Raw genomic sequence first — 22708 nt, 5'->3', positions numbered from 1 at the left:
CGCTGAAACTGATGGTAATTAGTCATGTTTGCTTGGATTGCTCAATAATAAATTTAGAAACGAAACTGAAACATGTTGGTAATACGATATGAGCTTTAAAGTAACTTCGTTTCGAATAAAACAATTCATTGTTTTACAAAAAGTTTTAATTTCGAGGGGTTCAGTTCCGAATTTAAAATACCCCAAAGGAAAATGAAAACAGTGAAAGGGTCAGCGAGATTAAAAATCTGTTAGCATTTCTGTTCGCGGTTTCAACTTTCTACATCAATAGTCAACATATAGTATGTTGAACATAATATTCTTGTATTGACATGGTTTTTTTTTAAATAGTAGTCATTTTAGATTATTCGTTGCCACTATAAGCTACTAAGTTGCCTCTACAGTAAACAGTCCTGTCGCTACACTTACTTCAAACAATCATCATTTTCAGCGAACATAAGCGACCATTAAATTACCGGCGTGAATAATAATAAATAATTGCTCCCACGATACCTACTTTGTATGTCTTACAAACTGACAATATAAGTCAAGCAAATGGAAAATTGGACAGAAGAGAGCACTTTCACAATTAGTCTCTTGAGCTGGAACTTAGACTTCATTCTGAGCAAAAAATGGTTTTATAGTATGTCTTAAAAAATGAACGATTTTTTAAAAGTTAGTCTAAACTTCAAAACGTACAGCCGCCTTGACAGCCTCTCATAAAAAACTTACAAAGTTGCGGATCCATATTTTTGATTTCCCACTGTTTTGACATATTCTATTGATCGAAAATGTCGATAGACCGAGGGGGAAACAACAAGATCGAATGGTGGGACAGGCTGCATTCGCCATTGGAGTAAATGTAGGTAAATATGAGCGAATGAATCGAAATGTAAGCAAATGAATGGAGCTTACAGCGGAAAAATATGAGCGAATGATTGAAGAATATGAGCTAATGACATTCGCAGGCAAATGGTGAGACAGAATTTTCCGTTGTTGTTTCCTCCTCGCGATAGATCCATATAGTCTCAACTGGTTTAATGCAGATGACAAAATGCGGCGCTGTGGGTGTTATGTTATTAGGTAATTATTAGCACGTTGCCGGTTATTGTGACTTGTCAACTTTAGGCACATTGGAAAGTGCTAAGGGAGTCGAGAAATACCTCCAAATAAATTTCTAAAAATCAAAAATTTGACTTTTGATTTTTAGAAATTTATTTGGAGGTATTCCTCGACTCCCTTAGCACTTTCCAATGTGCCTAAAGTGCCTGCTCGAGCATTATTCCCTACGTGTTAGACAAAATATTCATTAGAATTGAATAGGAAGACATCAACTATAGAAGCGGCAGTAAACGGGTCAACACATGAAAGATTATTTTGCTAACTAGCTGATAAAAAGCAATAATAGCAAAATTCCGCTCTAAAAGCCAATGCATTGGGTGGTAAAATGCGCTGCCGAATGTGATGAAACAAATGAAAATTGTATTCATATTTCAATGTAATAGTTTCTGTATCGCGTCAGAATAAAAAAAAACCTTTCGATGACACCAATACCCAGACCACCGTTTAACATCGTTTAAAAAGAACAAATTATTGATCAAATATAAGAAAAACCGGAACACAGAAAATATATTTACTTACAATGATAAAATGACGATAATAAAACATGAAAAAAATTATTTTCAACTTAAATATAAATCTATCAATAATTCAACGCAACTGATCGATTCCCCTATTTTATTGTCGTTTTCATTGTTGGGTTTGTGCTGAAATTTGTTTGTTTTTACGATAAAAACGAAGACATATTAATTGGAATACTGTAGTTTTGCACGCAACTAAAAAAGAAAACGGCAAGCTCAATGACAAGTAAATTTGTGGCGGATGTCACTCTTTCGATCTGTTTTAAAACATGAGCTAATGATTAACACCATCCAGGCATTGGTACTGATACTTATACACAACAGAAGGACATAAGAACGCGACCAATGATCATCAAATCTTTTAATTGCATGACCACTCCTACACTAAGAATCTTGATTTCGAGCGTCATGTTTTAATTACGAACAAATAGTTGCCGTTTTTTATGGAGAGTATCATTTAGTGCTATCCAACAATGACAATGACGAAATTAACACCTACTTTCAGAACAGATATATGCAGTACTAACACTGCCTGCCGCCCGGTATCTCTATCACAGGTTAATGAAGTTAAACAAATTTCAAAACAATGTAACAAAATGCAGCAAACTTGAAAATTTTCCACCTACTTTTGTAAGTTTTGTTTCAACAAAATGATAAAGATGCAAAATGGGGTGCATTGGTGTTTCATTTCATATTCTCGTCTATATTTTAATTTATTGCCCTGCGCCTGTAGCATGTAATATGCTTTAAGTATATCAAAACAATTTTACAATTTGAAACGGATGCGATAATATTCACTTGAAAAAGTTCATTTCGAATTCCAGGCATAAAAGTCTCTTCCGGAACAGAACAGAGCGAAATTCTCCACACAATATAATGGTTGTCGACGTTGTCTAGAGCTCCAGTGGTATGCTTATTATAAGAAATGAAAAATCGCTTTAATTTTTGAAAGTGTGTTCGGAATCATTCATTTTAATTTAATTGACTGTGTTACTCGTTTTCTTATTTTATTTTAAATTCCATTATACGTATTGTAAGCCTCTGTCGAGCTGTCGTAAATGGGCGAACATTGATTTCACAGGCAAATAAAGTCTGTTTTACTAAAACAAACATGACCCCATAAAATTAGCACTAAGGATACTGGACGATGTTTGTGTTTGAAGCGTTAAAATACATTGCATTCGGATGCTTAACATTGAGCCAGAAATGATTTGAACATAGAATCATATCCTTTTCATATCAAAAAAGGGTGTTTATAATTCTCGGTAATGTCGGAATTTATCGCACAACAAAACAGCTTTCAGATATTCATTATTGTAACAGGCACATTAATTAATGCCCACAATAAGACGCTATAAATAATTTAATAATTTCATAGCCATTTACATACAACAAAACAACTTACACAACCGATATCACATTCCAAAGAAAGCTGAAATTTCATTGATTAAATATTAAATGATGACGGTGATTGGCTCAAATTCTTGTATAATGAGTATGTATTATAATGTATATGTGTATATGCATGATGTAGCTTGACGGTCGCAGATACAATCTACACTACACGTACAACACTAATAGTAAAACTTGAAATTATTAGGTTAATTGAATATTTTGTGAACCGAAAAGTGGGTGAATGAGATTAAGAAAAAGAAACAGAACAAAAAAGAAGGCATTTCGGTTTTGCAACGAACTAGATTGTGGTTTTCAATGTCAGCTGTCGGCAATTTATTAATTATACCGCGACATGGAGGATGTAAAATAATTTGAAAGAATTTTTCGAATCGGCTTACCGATTTTTTCTGTGTAAAAATATTCAGCCAAATTAAAAATTGAGATGCCAACGAATGATGAAGAATGGTAAGTGGCTGATACGCTTCGAGTGAGTTATGTTTTAAGTTAATTAGTTGAAGGTAGTCGCTTTTGAACGAAATGAGTTAAGATGACAAAGATGTTCGTTTTGCCAGTTTAAAATTTGACTATAATTTACGACAATATGAATGTGAAGCCTGACACAGTCTATTTGACAATCAATTTTGGAAATATCGACAAAAAAAAATTAATGAAATTACGGTACAGAGAGAGAGAGAAATCTGAAATTCGACATTTTTTTTGTGGTTTAAGAGTTGTTGTAGTTTCTAATTTTTTTCCACCATAATTTTGAGCAAATGAAAATATAGATTTTTTGTTAGACAACAAGAAAGAAATACTAAAAAAGACAGATTTTCATTCGCAAATCCAAATTTGAAAAGGTGACAAAAACTAAGCATTTTTGACCCACATAAAATCCATATAAACTTCGCCACACATCACACATGGATGTACTCGTTCTAAGTGTCAATGATTATTGAGTTATAAGAGAAATGACAAACATAAGCATCGAATGCGATACTAATTCGAAAAGTAGTAACGGAGTGTTTCCAAATCTTCTAGGCTGATGTTTTTTTTTAAACAACTGACTTCCCAAAGATGCAATACCAATCGGGGGTTCAAACATTTCAAAATAATACCAGAAGTGATTTACCCAAACCCATCGCTGCCAATGTATACTTCAATCTGTTTGGAGACTGTGTGCATCGTTAATTCTAAGTAAATTTCTGATCTATTGCCACAATAGAATGTCACGACACTTCGAACAAATTTCGATCTTCACATTTTCAAAAAGCAATTTTTCTGATCCTGTACCGATGTGATGAATTGGGGCACAATTTTCCTCCGTGTTTATGTGTAAATATATTGCTCAGTGTGAAAATATCAATATTTGTTACTTAAGAAGATTATAAGAATGACGTTCTATTCGAAATGTTTTTTTCTTCTTTCTTTTGTTAAACAAACACAGAATTCTTACACTTTTTTTCACTCTCTCCATCTGAATAATTTGATACCTAATACTCGGGCGAAGTAAACACATTATTGAGCTCTAGGTGCCTTCTATAAACATTTCTTCAAAATATATATGTAGAAAAAAGAAGAAGAAGAAGAAAAGAATACATCGTCTTTATGATACCCGTACCTATACTTTGCAATTGCTCCAAATATATACAATCTCTATACCACTCAAGTATATATCTTTTTTCTTAAGCGGAGCGCTAAGGTAAGGTTTGTTTATTTCCTTCTCGTTTGGAAACAAAGACATATTTTTTGTGTGAGTCAAGTCGAGTGGATATAGGTTCTGTATGTTTATACCGATACCTTTCGTGCATAGCATACTCACATGAAAGAATAATATTCAGATGTTATATAGGTACATTTTTATATACATGTATATAAAATTGTGATGTGGGAGTTTGTCAGAGAAGTTGTTGGTTGAATGAACGTTGAACAAAATAAAAAATTCAAAATGGACGATTATGCTAAAACGATTCTTTTGCATCTTTGACATATACCATATACCGTGGATATTATATTATTTTGCCAGTTTGCAAATCGTATTTTTATGTGCCATTGCAACATTTCTACTTTTCGTTTCAAAATCATTCGTAAAAAATTAACTGATGATCGTATAGACGATTTTTTTGGGGAAAAATTTCTAATAAACGGAACGACGTAATTTCAGGACAAGCGTCCAAAATGAAAATGGAATGATATCGGCTTTGAATGGCCCACGGAAAATGAGAGGGGTTCTGATGTATGAATAAATCATCCGTCAATGAAGTTCAAGGTTAAGAATAAATCCATACTCAAGTAAAATCTAGACAACTAATTGAACTCAGTTGCTTGTTTCAAGTTTTGTTTTTGCAATTTTTTTAAGATCTGAGACAATGCTTGGGAGAGCATTGTCTGGGGACAATCAACGAAAACATTGAAACCAATAATTTTAGTCTAGGTTACAACAGCCACCCAATCATAAAATGGGACGAAAAGGGCAAAATACAGAACTGTCACTACTCTCAAAACTCACTAAAATCCTAAACTTCGAAAATCATCCTAAAACCTGTTAAAAATCCCAAAATGTAGCTCTAAACTTAAAAAAATAATTGCTGTTACCACAAATCATAAAAATTTAGCCTACAGCCGGCGCACAGGTCTTTTTCAACTCTTTACATATTCGAATTTTATTTGTAGCTTCTTCCTCAATTGCAAACAATATTCAGAGTTCCACACTGCAAACATTATTTAAAATATTTCCGAAACCAAACAAGAATCTCCTAAAATCCTCCACTAATCAGGTGATCAAAAAAGGGATATTGGACCGATAGAAAAATTCAATTTTACCGATAAAAAATAATAAAATACCGATAGAAATGTGGTACATGTCGCTGGCACTTCTTCCAGCTGGATGTTGGTTGACGACGAAGCTGACGAGAGTTCCACCACCTGAACCATTTTTTTTTATTGATGTGGAATATCTTAGAACAACTCAAGATTTTGTTGAGATGAGTTGAGAGTGAGGCCGTAAAGACGATTTGTTGGTTCCTAGGGAATTTATCCTTTTACGAAATGGAACGTAAATGCGGTAATTCTTTTTGCAATGAAGAAAATCGAATAATTATCGAAGATAATCGTAGTGTGATATGAGTAACACGTGGCTTTTATTGCACTAATGCGATAAAACCCCTTGCAAATCCTTTACGTTTTTTAGGCACTAGATGTGAAGATTGACACTCGAGGCCGTGACAATAAACAACGTGTGCCTAAAAAGCATTTATCATCGAGTGTTTTTCGCAATAAAGGCAACGAAAAGTCCTACTTTTCGTCACTTGTTGCCAAAATAGTCTTTTGTGCCAATTGATAAATATTGATGTAAAAACTTTATTGTGTTGCATATAATAAGGAAGTTGAAACTTCTTTTGTATGCGAAAATGTATGGCGAAAATATCGGAAATCAATTTGGCATACGCTGTCCTACAACTTCCCTTCACCTTTAGCGTAATTTGAGAATTTTACAAATGATTAATTGTTTCCGAATGCTTTTTCTTTTGAAGAAATTGCTGATTGCCGAAATGCCTAATTTAATTCATACTGCTGAGATGTCTGTTGTTTTGCGTTATTTTCAATTACAAACAATATCCAACATTATCCAATCAAACGCGTTTATTTTTATCGCACAGAACTACGGTATCCTAATGAGCAAATTAAGCAATCTCTTTCATGTTTTTCATATATCAATGAGCTTACACTTCATTCATCTTTTATCCCTCAATAAGAATCGGGCTCTAAGCTTCTTTTTTTCGTGTAAATAAAAACAACTGAAGAACAAACAAAAAAGAAAAATTACACGACCCAACTAATTTTCGTACCATTACACCGCTTTGCTGTATACGTTATGCACAAGATTTTCACTTATTTCATGTGTGAAGGTTAAATGAAACCAAAAGAATAAAACCGAATCATTTGATGCGATATTATGGTGTGGATTGGATGGATGAATAATGCTTTGAAAATGCTTCGGTATATCAACCAACGTTAATTTGGGTCAAATTGTGTTGCAGAAACATATTTGTAGAAGATATTATATGGGAATAGACGGTCTTTTCGAATTCTACGTAAAATACATAGTGACTCCATTATACCTGATGGATATTAAACGTGGAATCAACAATCGACTTATTGCCTCTAAAATCGCAAAGCTTTTAAGCGGTCAAATGTTATGGGATTCGCATATGAATGGATTTTCGCTTATTTTTAGACGAATTTAAGGGGTTTCGAAGCGAGCAAAGGAGAAATCTCAATCAGCGGGCAATGCTTTTGTTATTACAATAATGTGTAGTGTATTTACGTCCGTTTCCGATCTGATTTACACATACAAGTCATACAAACGAAACTCAGACGGAATGTGAACGATTGTCTATCAATATTACGCTCTAATGTAAAATGAAAGCAAAATAAAATGATCGAGTCTGGTTTTTGACAATTGAATTTCAATCGATCATTTTATTTTGCTTTTACCTTATAGATATTACTATTTTTGTAAAATTGCATTTCAGACGTGCATTATAACATTTTAGTAACAAAAAGTTACTTGTAGGTTTTCAACAATTTCCTTTGTGCTACGAAAATGTTTTAAAGAAAAAATCGAAAAGATGCCGCATATAATTCATGTGATTTTTATAATGCTTGGCTGGCATGTAGGGCGCATAATTGTAGGAGTATGTATTGCAACAATCCTGGCACAAACTTTTGATCGAAAATCAATGAATGGAATTTTAATTTTAAAAGAATGTATGGATCCGACTGATGTAACTTCTTAACATCGCTAGCGTATAAAAACATTTCCAAGCATGTACCATTCTAATGAACATGCCATTGGTACCACATAAAACTAAGTATTTTCGTTAATCTTATGACAAAAGATAGCAATCAGAGAAAGGAGTATGCTCAATTTTATGTGAGCAAAACAGGAAAAAAAAGTTTTTGTGAACTTGCGAGTACCGCACAGGCTATACATATTCTAGATTGTTTTGGTTTGTTACCGCTTCTACACACGTTTACGGTTTTGTATTCGGTTTTTAAAATTAAATTAGAGTTTGTTCTTTTTCTAACAAAGCTTTTTATGTGCATGCAGATATGTAATGATAATGTTAAGCATCCAAATAAGCAAACAAATATAATTTTACTTGCATGTTTTGGAATGCACGTACCGCTGAGCTCATTTTACATATAGTTATATGCACCTTACATTTTAAATTATTAAACATCACATGATTTCTTTCAGTTTTTTCAGTGCTGAGAAGATTCGTCTATTTGCAAAGATACTCTTTAATAAATTCTTTGAGCTAAAAATGTTTGTAGAGATAATATAGATGAATTCTGATTGTAACTGAAATTCATCAAATATTGCTGACCTTTATGGGAACATTACTTTTGTATTTGTACGAATTTATCCGTCGTCCAGAGTCGAGCTTTAAGCAATTTAAATGTTTGTCTGCAAAAAAATTGTAAGCCATTTTGTGTGTGGCAAGGAACTTACAAAGAATTGAATTCAAATCGAAATTAGGTCAAATTTTCTCTACTAACTTCATGCAGTCGAATTTATCTTTACCTTTTACAAAAATATCGGATTAACTGCTTAGCCTCACAACTGAATACTTCTGTCGAACTCTGAAGATTTCGTTCTAAACCGAGCAGGAAAATTAATCTTTCGAAGATTTGGTAAATGCTTGTGGACGAAATATAGTTCAATGCGAGACAGTAATATTTATGATAGTTTGTGCATTTTACGAACAACATTTGAGGAGATATATGCACGAACCGAAAATTTTTATTTGAGAAATGTCTTTTTGTGACGGTTAGTGCATAACTCTTCTCATTTTACAAATAGAACTATAGTTTAACCTGTGACGTCTTTGTATGTAATTATGTGACCTCAGAATCGCATCTCATATTGATACGAGAAATAATGTCTAGTAAAGTAATGCAAGCTGGATGTTAGACTTGTGCAAAAAAAAATATTTCAATTCATTATTACAAGAGAAATGATAACAGATAGCGTTGGAACCGACGCCATCTGTTATCATTTATTAAACGATTTCTTTAACTTTCTAAGGCGATTAAAGCTTAGGCAAAATGTCATCTGATGTCGTTTCTCTTATAAAAACGTTTTATATCACATTCCTATGGAGGAGAGCTGGTGGTATGCGTTGTATGGCAGACTAGTCAAAACCTTTTTGAAATGATTTATATATCGGAATCTTTCAATAACATTTGTTTGACAGGAGGAAAAGATAGGTTCACTTTAGCTTGACTTCTTTGACCTAGTGCCATAATTAAAGTTTGTAAAGCATCAGAACTTGAAATTGAAATCGAATCACATTTTTTTAGAACACTCTTACATCAACAATTTATAATCCCAAATCAAAAGTTTAAATTTCTATGTAAACCATAGTGAAACCAGTACCACACCATTTTTCATATGAGATTTTCCGTTGGGTACTTTAAGACAATCAAAAAATTTCTCTTTGGGATTTGCCCAAATCAGTTCAAATCTACAAAATTTGTAAACATAATACGTTAATCCAGCCATTCTACTGAGTGCATACCGAAAGGAATACGTGTACCAATATTTGTTTCCGTAATATTCATAGTCGGCAGTTTCAATTGAGTGCAATGACTATTCCAATAACTTCCTAAACGCGAAATATTTGACAGAATAGCATACAGAGTAAATATCCGGAAAATAGAATTGGCAATTTGGCATGTTCAACAACTTTATCTTTTTGTTTTTAGAAATATCTTCCATGTAATTTCTCCTCTCGTGCCATGGTTATATTATAATATGTGCTGTATTGAACGTTATGTATGTCCGTATTAGGTAGAATGGTAGCAAGCCTATACACATGAGAATTTATATCGTTCTGTTGTTGAAATTTGTATCATTTTTCCGTTTTGTACTATGTAAAGGAAATAAAATATCAACTGAACCTACATAAAATATATGAAACGGGAGAGCAGAACGTAATCCCTGAATGTTCTTAGATAAAATAATGTTAACCAATTATTTCATACATTCATAATTCAAACTTGAATTATTTATCGGAGCTCTTTTGGTGTTGTATATTCAACGTTTCTTCTACTGAACAATCATGTCGCTCCTTCTGCCGTCTATTCTATTTTCGTCATAGCAAAAGGGTTGACCTTTGCTCGGTCGATATTAAAAGTATAAATATTGTGAATGCTAAAATATGAATGTATTTTAAATAATTCCGTTTCCAGTCTTCTTCATGGAATTTTATGGTTCAATGAAAAGGATTTCGCTTTTAACAAAGTCTACTGTAAAGGTGTGTACATGCGACTGAATAAATTAATTTTTTTTATTAACTGTCTGCATCGTCTGTATTTCTCGAAACACAGGATCTATCGAGACAGTTTGTTTTTATTTCACCTTCACTACCCTTTTATTGAGCTCATGATTGTATCAAAGAGTCGAAAATTAAACTTAGCTTTGATGAAATGAAAATTTGGAAAACATGTCACTGTGACTAGACATCGCTTAATGTATTTTTCGAAAGTTCTTTTTGTCAATAAAAATTATAGTCTCATAATGGACAGCTATGATGGTCATCTGTTATCAGAAACACCGACAAAAAAGCGATGGCAAAAGGCCAGCTAACGACAGCAAATTGTATGGTCAAATTAATAAAGTTAAGATTAGTAGAAGAAACAAATTTAACCTTTCATAGGCGGTAAGAGTATTAGCAATATTACTATCGGATCTAGTACTTCAGTTGATCAAAGTATTTAAGATATTAATTTCAAATCTTTTACTTCATTTCTTCTAACATGCTTTTTGCTATTTATAAACCCGCATTACTTCAAAAGAAATAAGTGATTTTCGAACATCTGATAGCCCGTCATCTGCAAAAGATTGCAAAAAAAATGTCACCTTCGTGTTATAAATTGGAACTCCTTTAGAGGAACATTTTCTGACTAAAATACTAAATTTTACCGCCGAATCTCACCAGAAATGAAAGGTTCCCCAAGGTGAAGATTGTGGGTGAGTGTCCAACCTGTGCATCAATTTTTCATTTTAAATTACATGTCCACAAGCACACTACAGCGTAACCTTAAAAAAATCGAATATCGAATGTCCAGGAGTCTTAATTTCCAATGATCGTAATTTCTTGGGTTGTTACTACGTTTGATGTTAACAACAACAAATGTATTTTCAAATGTGTCGGGGCCGAAAATGAGGGAGTTTTGAGATTTTTCTCTGGTTTTCGACCCCTTACATGAAAATTTTTTTGAGTATCTGTTTTGGACGATTGATTTTAGGCATTTTCGCATGTAGCGCTCACTTCGTTCGGGCTAGAACTCGCAAAATTGCCTAAAAACAATCGTCCAAAACAGATACACAAATAAGTAAAGTGTGTAGTTTGCTCTTTAGATTTTGATTCACTGAAATTAATTAGATGACGTTGTGAACAATTACAGGCTTACTTCATTAAGTTCTATATATTTATCATTTTCAAACGCACTCTGTGAAAGGTTTGCGATTCCGAATAAAATTGTGAATTCAGTGGAAAAACAAGATAACTGCCTAAATGTTAAAATGACGGTTGGGGTGAATTATTTATGCCGATATTTCATTCAAATATAAAGTACAAAGCGAAAGCACAAAAGTGAATATCCCTGCAAATGAAGCAACAAATGTTCATGCCATACAATACGAAACGTCGTTTATATTTAAAATGCAAATTTATGTTTTTCACAAATATAGACAAGAAGAAAATCTGTATTAAACATACAAAATATGGAGATGTACGTACATTGATAGTGTGAGAGTGAGCGAGGTGGGAACACACCAGACAGTTCAATAAATTTTAAAACACTTCCATTCCATATCCTTATTTAAATCAATTTCATAAAACGTTTCGCAATTCTCGCAATTTTATTTTAATGACATGTAAATTCGACTATAATACTTTATTTAACATCCCGAAAATGTGAATCATCAATATACAATTTTGCAATCATGGCTATACGTTGAACACACATAATACAAAAATATTGCCGATAACCTTACACCACCGTTTCGTCTCGCTCTGACTCTCATACACTCTATGTCTTCGCTTCGTTCCACAAAATAGATCTATCTACACACTCTAAAAAGTCGTCATAAGACGTCAAAAGATTTTTCTCGCAAAATGAAGAAGAAAAAATTCCAAACGAGAAATTTGTTTTAATTCGCTTTATGTTTTATTAATTTCATTTTCTTTTGAAATATTCGGCGAGAAGTTCCTTATTCCACATTTTCTGTATGTTTGGGTAATATTCTTGTTTAAAAACCAGCCGAAAGGTATATTATGGTGATAAGCAACACGAGAATATAATTCTTGATTCTTTGTTTTTCCTGTTCTTTGAACCTGCTGAATAATGCATATAAAATATTTTCGCAATTCAATTTACGTTATTTATCTATTGTGGAGTTGATATCTGAGGTTTTCAGTTGATTTTTCCAATTTTTTTTCTCTTTTCTTTCTATATTTGTGTGTGTGTATGTTCGCACAGTATACGTGTATGTGTGCGGTGTTAAATTATAATTTAGCAAACGAAGGAGGACATAGAGATACACTGTATTATATGGCAAAAAATTAACGAAAGATCAATTTTTCATTTTCCTTACACGCTGCGAGTGGTATGGCAGGAAAAATGATATTCTAAATATGAAACATCAGGTAGACAACCTCGTCGATTATTTTTATTTTTTTTTTACCATTTTGGGAGTTGAAAGAAAATATTTTGTTTGTATTTCATTGAACTTTTCACAATGTCTCGACGCTTCTATCAATATTTGTAATTGTGTGCAAAAGTTTACGATTACTCAAAACTTTGATCACTAAAATTGTCAATTTTTAATTAAAATTTCTTGTGTACATCCAATATTTATACCCGATTCTTCTTCAAACACAACTCAATAAATAATAACAAAAAAAAAATAGAAAGAAGCGTATGTCCATCCAACCATCCATGCATAATAGCTTATTAAATAGAGATAGAGAAACTTATTTGTTGAGGTAATTATCAAGCAAAAAAAAGATTGCGGTTAGAGTGGCCATGATAATGTTTTGATCGGCAGCTCACTAAGGTTAAATTTCCTAACAAAGGAAAACGAATTTGAAACAAAGAGATTGCTAAAAATGATAATAGTAAAAGTTATTCAGTAAATAAAATTCACTCAAGGACGCTACACGTATGCATCTTATGAGTCAATCAAATATTTATTTGTTCACGTAGAGAAAAAGATGAGTTGTTTTTAAATAGTCATGTCGACACCGGATTTGTATCTGTGTATATATTTTCATTCATTTTCCTTCTAATCCCTTGCAGAAGATAGAGAATCCTGTGAGGTTTATAGACTTTAACAAACTGTCATCGATGAAATTAGGGAATTTTTTTGTTGAAAAATCTGAATGATGAAAGGGAAACTCAATGTTACAGACTCTGATAATCGATAAACTTTCTGGTCCTGGATTTTGCGTTAAATTTTGATGTACAAGTGACTATACATTTCCGCACTAGTGTCGTAATTAAATTATCGAAATTGTTTCGACGACAATGAACAGATAATGTCTCGTACAGAGAATAAACATTTTAGATTGTGTTGAACTGAGCGAAAATGGCAATTTCTTGCTAGTTTTAATAAACTTTTGCCAACTTCGATTTCTTTTTGAATTATGATGGAAATTTCCATTGAGCGAATTTATATTCCAGATCAACTAAATTCAGAACGAGTAATTCGTCTACAACTTTACCAATTTATGTTTGGTAAAACTATGTCCACAAGCTTAATTTTATCGAAAGTTTTTCTCGATCCCGTGGGCAATATATTTGAGGAACTGTTGTAACGTGATCTTCACACCAAAGTTTTAATTTCTTCAAATAAAATTATTGTGACTTAAGTCATGTTTTGCACACAAAAAGTATGTTTAGAGATAAATGAGAACTTTAAGAGTATCGAATAGTTGAACCACTGTCAGTACGAAGTGCTACAAACAGAGATTTTTTTAAGTAATTTATGAAAGGAATTGAAATTGCTGTCTAATAAATCCAGCGAAAGTTACTGTCTTTGCCCCATGGCCTAAATTCTTTATAATTCACGAAAATTTTGGAAAATTCTTCTTGAAAATGGGCTTTGATCGGGTTAGTGTTAAGTGGTCCATTTTGACGCTGAACTTGACAACTCAAACGGCATTGGGACAGATATATTCAAAGAGAATTTATAAGATATCGTTTGTCTGAACGGGAATTCACCACAAAATACCCTATTGAAAGTCAAATCTTCAATATTGTTCTGTAATTTATCTCAACGCACCCGAGAGACTTCCATCCAAATAACGTACAGAGATAAAATATTCTATAAACGTACAGCAACGTAGATATATATCTATCAAAATAAAGCGATTCTCAACGTATATCAAAGGTTCATTCGTTCCCATTCCGTTAAGAGTTGTACCCGATGATGCTTTGTAACACTGTTTTAGAGCATATATACAAAAACACTTTGACATATTGTTCTATTCGCACTTGTCCGAAACGTTGAGTCTAATTAATTTTAAATAAATCGATAAATTTATCAAAATGAATGTTTTGGAATATAAGCAAACGCAATACATATCCAATTCCTCTTCAAAGGTTGACTGAATAATAAATTGATTCGACTTTTTCTCGTTTGAATTGAATACATTTCTCTTACATGGAAGATAAGTAAATTGAATATATCATCCACTCCCATGAAATGTATATATACATTATAACGTACGTATGGAATCGGAGCGGTAAGTTCCTATTGGAATTTACTTAAAAAATGATTATTTTCTATTTTCTCCGCTGTGTGTAACTTATTTTCCACAGATCGTTGTTTCTTTTGCACTATATTGCGTTTGATTACATAATAAATCTTCTTTTCATCAGCATAATTCTTTGGTTTTAAATTGTCAATCTCGTATCTGAAACCATCAATCTTTATTCACTCTTTTTCTGGGTGTAAACGAATCTGAATGCAAAGTCTATCAAAATGGAAATATTGAATTTTCATGTAATGGCGTATTGAATTGCTATTTTCTATTAAATAGGAAACTCAACGCATATACTTTTGACATTTTACTTTTTTTTATGTATTCAGTGTCATATTCAATCTGTGGAACTAATCTGTTTCTTGTGATGATGAGGGGCGTTGTTGCTGACTTCAATTTCAGAATATTTGAATTGGAATTGGAAAATTACTCTGAGGTGTCGTATTCTTAGTCATTATATTGGGTTCAACGAATAATTTGCCACGAAAGAAAAAACCGGTATAAATAAACGACGAAAAAGAGTGGTTCAGATGATTGGTATATTGCACTGTAAGCTGCTAGCACGAGTACGAGACGCAAACGAGTTTAATAGTGCAATTACAATATGTGAGATAAACTGATCATCATCCATGCATCAGCAGACTTACTATCCGATCTATTCCTTCAATTGATCTAAGTGTTTCGAAGAGATTTATTTCGAATTTTTTACTTCATTTTTCTTGAACATGCTTTTAGCTTTATGAAACCTCTTTAGTTATAGAGTTTGTCGTTGATGCCCGAAGTCATTTTCGATATCAGATGCCTCACCATCGTTACATAACACTGTTCAAATCTTATGAGGAAATGAGAGAAACGTAAAAAGATAAAAAGAATTTTGTGAAAGCGGTAGCTATTTAGGAACGGCTTGAAAGGCCGTCACAAGGCTGAAAATTAATTACAATGGAAACAGGCATAATGGAGAAATTGTCAAACGCCACTGCAGTGGAAAAAGGGCATTGTATGTCTTCGCCTAGATTTCTGAGGAATAAGCAGCTAGGCTTACCTGAACTTTATTTCGTTTTCATTAAATACCAGCGAAATAACGAAAACATAAAGTATGTTCAATATAAAAACAACCGCAGCTGTAACTTCAAACAAGACTACCTGAGTTGCGTTATCTCTGTTGTTATTGAAAATGTGCTGACAACTTAATTTACGTTAATTAAACTCTGTTTTGGTGGAAAAAAAATTGTTTAATTTATTCTAAAATGTTCAGAACAATGATAGTTCATCAAACTAAGTATTCAAAAACCCACGTTCTCTCACAGCGATGTTAATGTGGATACAATATAAAAATTCTAATTAACGTAATATGACCTTCAAAACTTAACAATCGTTCTACGAGCTCAATACCCTATCAATATGAGTTGAAAAAGAGGTAATCGCATATTTTATATGATAGAAATACAATTTCATATTTGGAAACTTCGGGATCTGGGATCAGCCACTTAAGTGACTCAGTTTTTTTTCAGCTGGCCCACTAATACAAACGAAAATGTCTACATGGGTGAAATAGTTAAACGCTCGCGCGTGGTAGTAGTGAAACAGTATAAAGACGTAAAGCCGGTGTTGTTTGTATGAGTTGGTCAGCTGAAACAAAATGAGCTATTCATTTCAAAGTCGGCGTCTGTAGAAAATTATGTAAAAAAAAAATTGAAAGAAAAACTGTATTCATCTTTTAAAGTGTCTTACCTTGGGGTAAAGGAGTTCCAAAAACACCATAACTGTATGAATCTGACGCAGAGTCCAGATAGTCGATCCTGTATCTTGTTGATGGTTGAACCAGGATGAATATCACCCCAAACGTAATCAAATGCATATTCAGATAAAACTAACATCACCACAACATGAATGAAAGTGGAACCGAAAATTTCTTCTTTTATAAATAATTTTGCTTATTGGCTTCTTTCACGAAAATTTATGCCGTTGAATTGTTTTACAGAATTCATTTAGCACTTTACTTATTCTTAACCATAATTTTGAATAATCCTTTGTCGATATTTTTCTTCATTTAATCACTAGAACACATAAACACCGATAGACATAACATACACTCAAAATTATAAAAAAATTATTTTGCTTGCGAGTATTTTTTTAGGTGAATTATATACACATTATTCACGTAACGTAGCCGTAATATATAATTGATTTTTTACATTTAAAATTTGAATTTATTTAAAAATATATTTTCCACTTTTTATGCATATTACTTCTCACTCTCGCATACACATTCTCTCTAACACTCACACACACTCCGTTGTTGCTTCGTTCCACTGTAGGCAGCTTTTATCTAATTTTAGTTCTTCCTGTGCTTCACACTTTCTTCCTGAAAAACGGTAAAGTCGGTTTATCATTTTATGTTTGCCAAATTTAATACGTGTAGTGCATGCAGGAGATGATTTTCAGATATGGAATTATATCATTTAATTTAGTTGTGCAGAGTTGTGCCCAGAGCAGATGATAATTTTCTTTGTGTTATTGCCTCAGAACGTCTTAATCCCCCCAATTATATTTCGTTAGTTTAGTTTAGTGTTATTAGTTGAGACTTGCTACATAATCTAGTATAGGTTAGTGCTTGGAAATTCTCGATGGATCTGAATGAAACTTAAATTAACTGTCAGCCGAACTCATCGTAATGTTTCTGAGAACCGGCGAAAATTCTCAGCTGCAGTTTATATTCTGCGGAGAAGAACTTCTAAAATTATTGAAGCATTGTTTTCTATGAACCATCTATTGAAGCTACACACTCAGAAAAATATATCAAAATTTCATCGATTTAAAGTGATGTGACCATGACATAGGTGATTGCGAAAGTGAGCTTGTAATGGCATTTGTACACAATTACGCGTTCTATTTTCATCGCTCGATTAGCGATTCACACAATACACAGTACCACTATATATTCTGAACGGATAAATGCTGAAGATCATACTAGTTTTGATACAACTTTTGAAGAAGGGGTCGAATGAAAATGAAAAATGCCACATTATGGATGTTGAAAAATTACGGATATCTCCGAGATATGAGATATTTTCATAATTTTATTTTTTTTTTTTTTTTCAATAATATGCTCAGTATAAGAGGCGACGCGACATTGTGCTAAGTAGTTCACTTTTCATCTTTTAATCTATTAATTTTGAATTGCAAGGATAGCCTACAATTACTGTTAGATTTGCTGTAATGAAGACATTCAAACTCAAAATTAACAACCTAAAATAAAAGCAATCGTATACAAGCGGACAAGTGAAACAAAACTCATAAATAATTAAATACACTACATCGGGATGAGTATCGTGTATCATGTTATTGTTCTGTATAAAATGCCCAGTTCGTTTATATGCCTCAATAAAGTTACCTTGGCATCTCTGTAGGTGTACATATAAGTATAATATACCTGTGCATGGAAAATGTAACGAAATACTAGTCCGTAAAACAAAACTTCTTTTTTCATATTCTTCTTTATTCGTCGTTATTTTTCAAGTTTTCTCCGTTCAGAAACTACATTATACAGCTGAATGAAAGAACTCGGTATGAGAGCAATATAAACTGACTTGACTGCGTTAATTATATGGAAACATTGGGAAAAAGTTCAAAACAATTTATTTTATGGTAATTCGCAGAAAAAGAAAATACAAAATTGATATAATTAATTTTTAGTATAAGAAAAGCTCATGCAAATAGAAATGAAATTAAAAAAAAAAAAACAATTTTTTTTTTAAAGGATGAGAAGAAGAAACTAAAGATGAAAATTGTGTGTACACGTTGGAAATGCATCTCAATTTATGAACGGTATAACTATCATAATAATACTGATAATGATGTCAGTAATAACATAAGATGATTATACTCATCTTCAATAGAATTATTACGAAATTTTACTGCACAGGCATCATTTAGCAACGATTTCAGTAAATTGATTTAAGTCAATTTCTTATTAAAGTGGAAAATTACTCTCGCCTTATAATACGAAAATTCCATTGAATTTACTTCAGCATATTTTTGTGAATAAGTAGTCGTGAATGTTGATTTTATAATTGCTTCTTCGCAAAGAAGTCGTAACATTAGTGGTACTGTTCTCGTTGACTAATGAAAAATGATTCTAACTCTAGCTGAACTTTCAAATGATAAATGTTCATGTAAATTTTCCGAATGTAATTTGTCCGTTACATTGCAAAAATAAAGACGGCTATAATCCAACAATAAGAACACTATACACAAAAATTTTAGTTAGATTGATATTGGTAGTCACGAATGCCGTCTAGGATTGTTTTGTATAAATGAAATATAGTTACTAAACTATGCTAAACATCCTTTCGCACACCCTTTCACTAATGACGACCAACTAAAATGGATGAAAAATGTTTAAATCAAATTGAAATGAAAGAATACATTCGATCACAAGAATTCTTTTCACAAACTTTTTATTGAGTTTTTTTTTTAAGTCAATTTAAAATTGAAACTATTTGGCTGACTGGACTGTTGTTAACTATAAAATTTAAGGTTTGATTATTTTTTTTTGAAAAATGGTCAGAGGTCTAAACGGTGTGTTAAAGGTTACATCATAAACTCATAATATTGGACTATTACCATGATACTGTTGATAGAAAATAATTTATGAAACAGAAAATCAAAACGTGACCGCCTTTGCAGTCTCAATTATCGTATATAGCTGCAGTAACAAAAAAAAATCTTATTTCCTAACCCATTCAGGCAACGTTTAAAATGGCAAAAGGCCGAAAGAAGTCTCATTTTAAATTTTAATTTCTTTTATCAGAGTCAGCATGAATTTTGAACACAGTTTGAGTGAAACAACGATTTATGTATTATAGTAAAATTTCTTTTAAATTATAGCCGGTCTACATCTCTGTAGTGCACGTACTGCTTCCATTATGTACGCCATTTTTCAAGCTATCAGATTTACATCATTTATGTGTTCAATTTTTCCTTTCTGGGCGTGTATAGCCACACATTGTGTTTCTTCGATAATTTTTGTATGAATGGAACAACAATATTTGTGTCCTTCTAATCATACATGGCCGGATACTGGTATCCTTCTTGATAGGGTACTAAAGAAAATATTTCTATCTGCTATTTACTAGGTCCCGTCTTTTGGGCGGGTCAGGTCCCTTGACTGACACTTTTCGAAATGTATTTTTGACGTATTCATAAAAACTTGTCACATTTAATACATAATGTATTTACTATATTAATGACGCCAATTACGCCAATGACAGTAAAATTTGACAAAAAAAAATTTCTTGGAAACCATCGTGCGTAAGGTGGAATGATTTTTTACAACTGTCTGAACCGTATGAGCTGTCTATTATTCTGTTTGATTGCTTTTTTGTTACATCATAGTAGATGCGAAGTTTGTTTTGTGAATGTGGAACGAGAACTTTTTCACAAAGTAAAAAAGTGCGATAGATGTCCGTCTCTTACACTTTTGCGTAAAAAAAAGAAGTCCCCCGGTATTTCATATACCTTCACATGGTGACATGGTACTAAATGAATTTTATTAGTTTTTGGTTCATCGTTAAAAATAACTCAGTTTACCAATATTTTCGGTAAATTGGTACCGATTTCGACCCTATAATGGTAAAGGGATTAAAAATATTTGTAAAAGGAGAAATTTATTGGTAGACCGAGAAAAAATAATCCTCGCTTCGCTCTGGCCGTAAAATTTTTACAATATTCTCTTTGATTCATTTAATTCCATGTATTTAAAAAAAAATCTTCAGAAATTAGTTGAGATAATTCGTCTTATATTGCCTGCAAAAATTTAACTTTTTTATTAAAATTTGTTAGTCAACTATCAAATTTGATAGTCAACTAACAAACTATCACTGATAGTTGGGCATCGAATGATGAAATTATTCTTCCTACTAGTTTCATGCACGTCGAAAACTTATATGATTTAGCCACACTACCAAACAAAATCAAATTTCATCGAAGTAATCTTTTTAGACCCGTACGAAGTACTGGGGTCTTATGGGTTTACGCATACGTTTGTAACACGTCGAATTGGACTCCCTGAGTAAGGGGAAACCTATTGTGGTTGTCTAGAGATGCCAAATCCGCAAAAAAAAAAAATGTCCGTCTGTCCGTCTGTCCGTCTGTCTGCACGATAACTTGAGTAAAACGCATCCGATTTTGAAAATTCTTTTTTTTCCCGTTTGGTAATGTCAAAAGACAGGCTAAGTTCGAAGATGAGTGATTTTGGATCGACCCCTCCCGAGCTGTGGCCCAATAAGTGCTTTACGGTTTTTCGAAGATATCTCCGGACATTTAAACGTTAAACTTGTAAGTGATACGTCAAATAAAAGGTATTTACAATACCGATCGACAAAAAAAAAGTTTATGGAAATCGGATGACCGACTCGTGAGTTAGACCCCTTGGTGTGGAACAGGCACAGGGCGGCAAGCAGTTTTTGCTTGTAGGTCGGCCACATTTGAACATATTTCGTCTGTTTTAGCTTTATTAGATAGGTATTGACCGTACCAATCAGGGAAAAATTTTTTTATGAAATTATGTTCTCCGGAGCGTGAGCTAGGTCTCTTGGAGTGAGCTCTTATCTGGCTACTCGGAAGTACAGTGAACGTGGTGTATTTTGACAATATCTCGAGTAAATTTTGACCGAATTTCATGAATTTTTTTTTGTTTGAAAGGTATTAACGAATGTAAAGCGTCGGTACTATTTCCGGTCTCCTAACAAAATGGCTGCCGGCGGCCATATTGGATTTTAGTAAAATAGAAATATCTTGGGAAAAATGATACTTAGAGAGTTTCTGTTAACATGGAAATAATTTGTTATGTGTGTGGGGTTTCAGGGATTCCATATACGGACATCTATATATACCTATATACAGCTATATTGAGCTATATACAGGCATATAGAGCTATAAAATAGCATATATTTATCTGTGAAATGTTTATTTATAGTGAAATATAGTTAAATATAGCGGTATATAGCTGTTTAAATAGGAATTTATGAAATTTGTCTTCGTACGGGGCTGTCTATATTGCCTCCGGCAATTTAGTTGTATATGATAACAAGTCAAAGAGTGGATAATGTAAGTGATTTTAAAGGGAGAATAGTTTTTCAGCAGAGAAGAAAATGAAGTAAGAGAAATGAAGAGTTTCACATTAAAGGCTTTTGATACGAATAGGTGTTTCGTACGGGTCGGCGTTAGCTATGTTTTAATTGAGGATATGATCAACAGTATTAAATCTCATTTTTCTCGGACAGCTTCCAGATTCTTAGTCCTACCCATCTTCGAACTTAGCCTCGGGATTTTAATTCCACGTATTAAAAAAAAGAATCATCCAAATTGGTTAAAAATTACTCAAGTTATCGTGCCTTGAACGATTTTTTGTTACCCACATTTAACGTTTTTCATAGCATTTCATACATTTTCAATCACAGTGAACCTTTTTGTTGGCCACATTTTATGGTATTTTCTGGTGTAAGACCCTGACTTTCAGTCAAGGGAATAAAAGCTGTGTACCTGCCGAGGTATAGTGTTCAAATGTGTCCCGAATGTTACATAGGTCACAGCCTAGGCCTGTTCGTTTGTCGATTGCTGCTTATTGCACATTCTATACGTACAACAGATTATTTACAGAAGAAGAAAACAATTATAGAAAACAATGAACGGTCTGCCAACTTTAAGTAGGTTGCTGTTCAACTAGACTGCATATCGATCAGTCAATGACTTTCTCTAACATACGGTTGAATGTAGAATCTTGTCATTAAATGAATTATCAATTGTGATTTTGAGTTATATATGAGTAATGTGAAATCAATCCCTTGATTTTAA

The 22708-nt window shown here is 32.8% G+C and overlaps 1 protein-coding gene across 1 annotated transcript in view; it reads right to left on the bottom strand.

Moving 5' to 3' along the window:
• The window catches only part of LOC119070042, a 162670-nt gene that overhangs the window by 132413 nt on the left and 7549 nt on the right, over positions 1 to 22708 (bottom strand). Inside the window, exon 2 of the mRNA XM_037174326.1 lies at positions 16583 to 17216. Coding sequence (XP_037030221.1) covers positions 16583 to 16709 — 127 coding nt within the window. The 5' untranslated portion in view covers positions 16710 to 17216. The remainder of the gene's footprint in view (positions 1 to 16582; positions 17217 to 22708) is intronic.

Source organism: Bradysia coprophila (genome assembly GCF_014529535.1).
Source record: "Bradysia coprophila strain Holo2 chromosome X unlocalized genomic scaffold, BU_Bcop_v1 contig_45, whole genome shotgun sequence".
Lineage (NCBI taxonomy): Eukaryota > Metazoa > Arthropoda > Insecta > Diptera > Sciaridae > Bradysia > Bradysia coprophila.
This window is presented reverse-complemented; position numbering and strand designations above follow the sequence as displayed.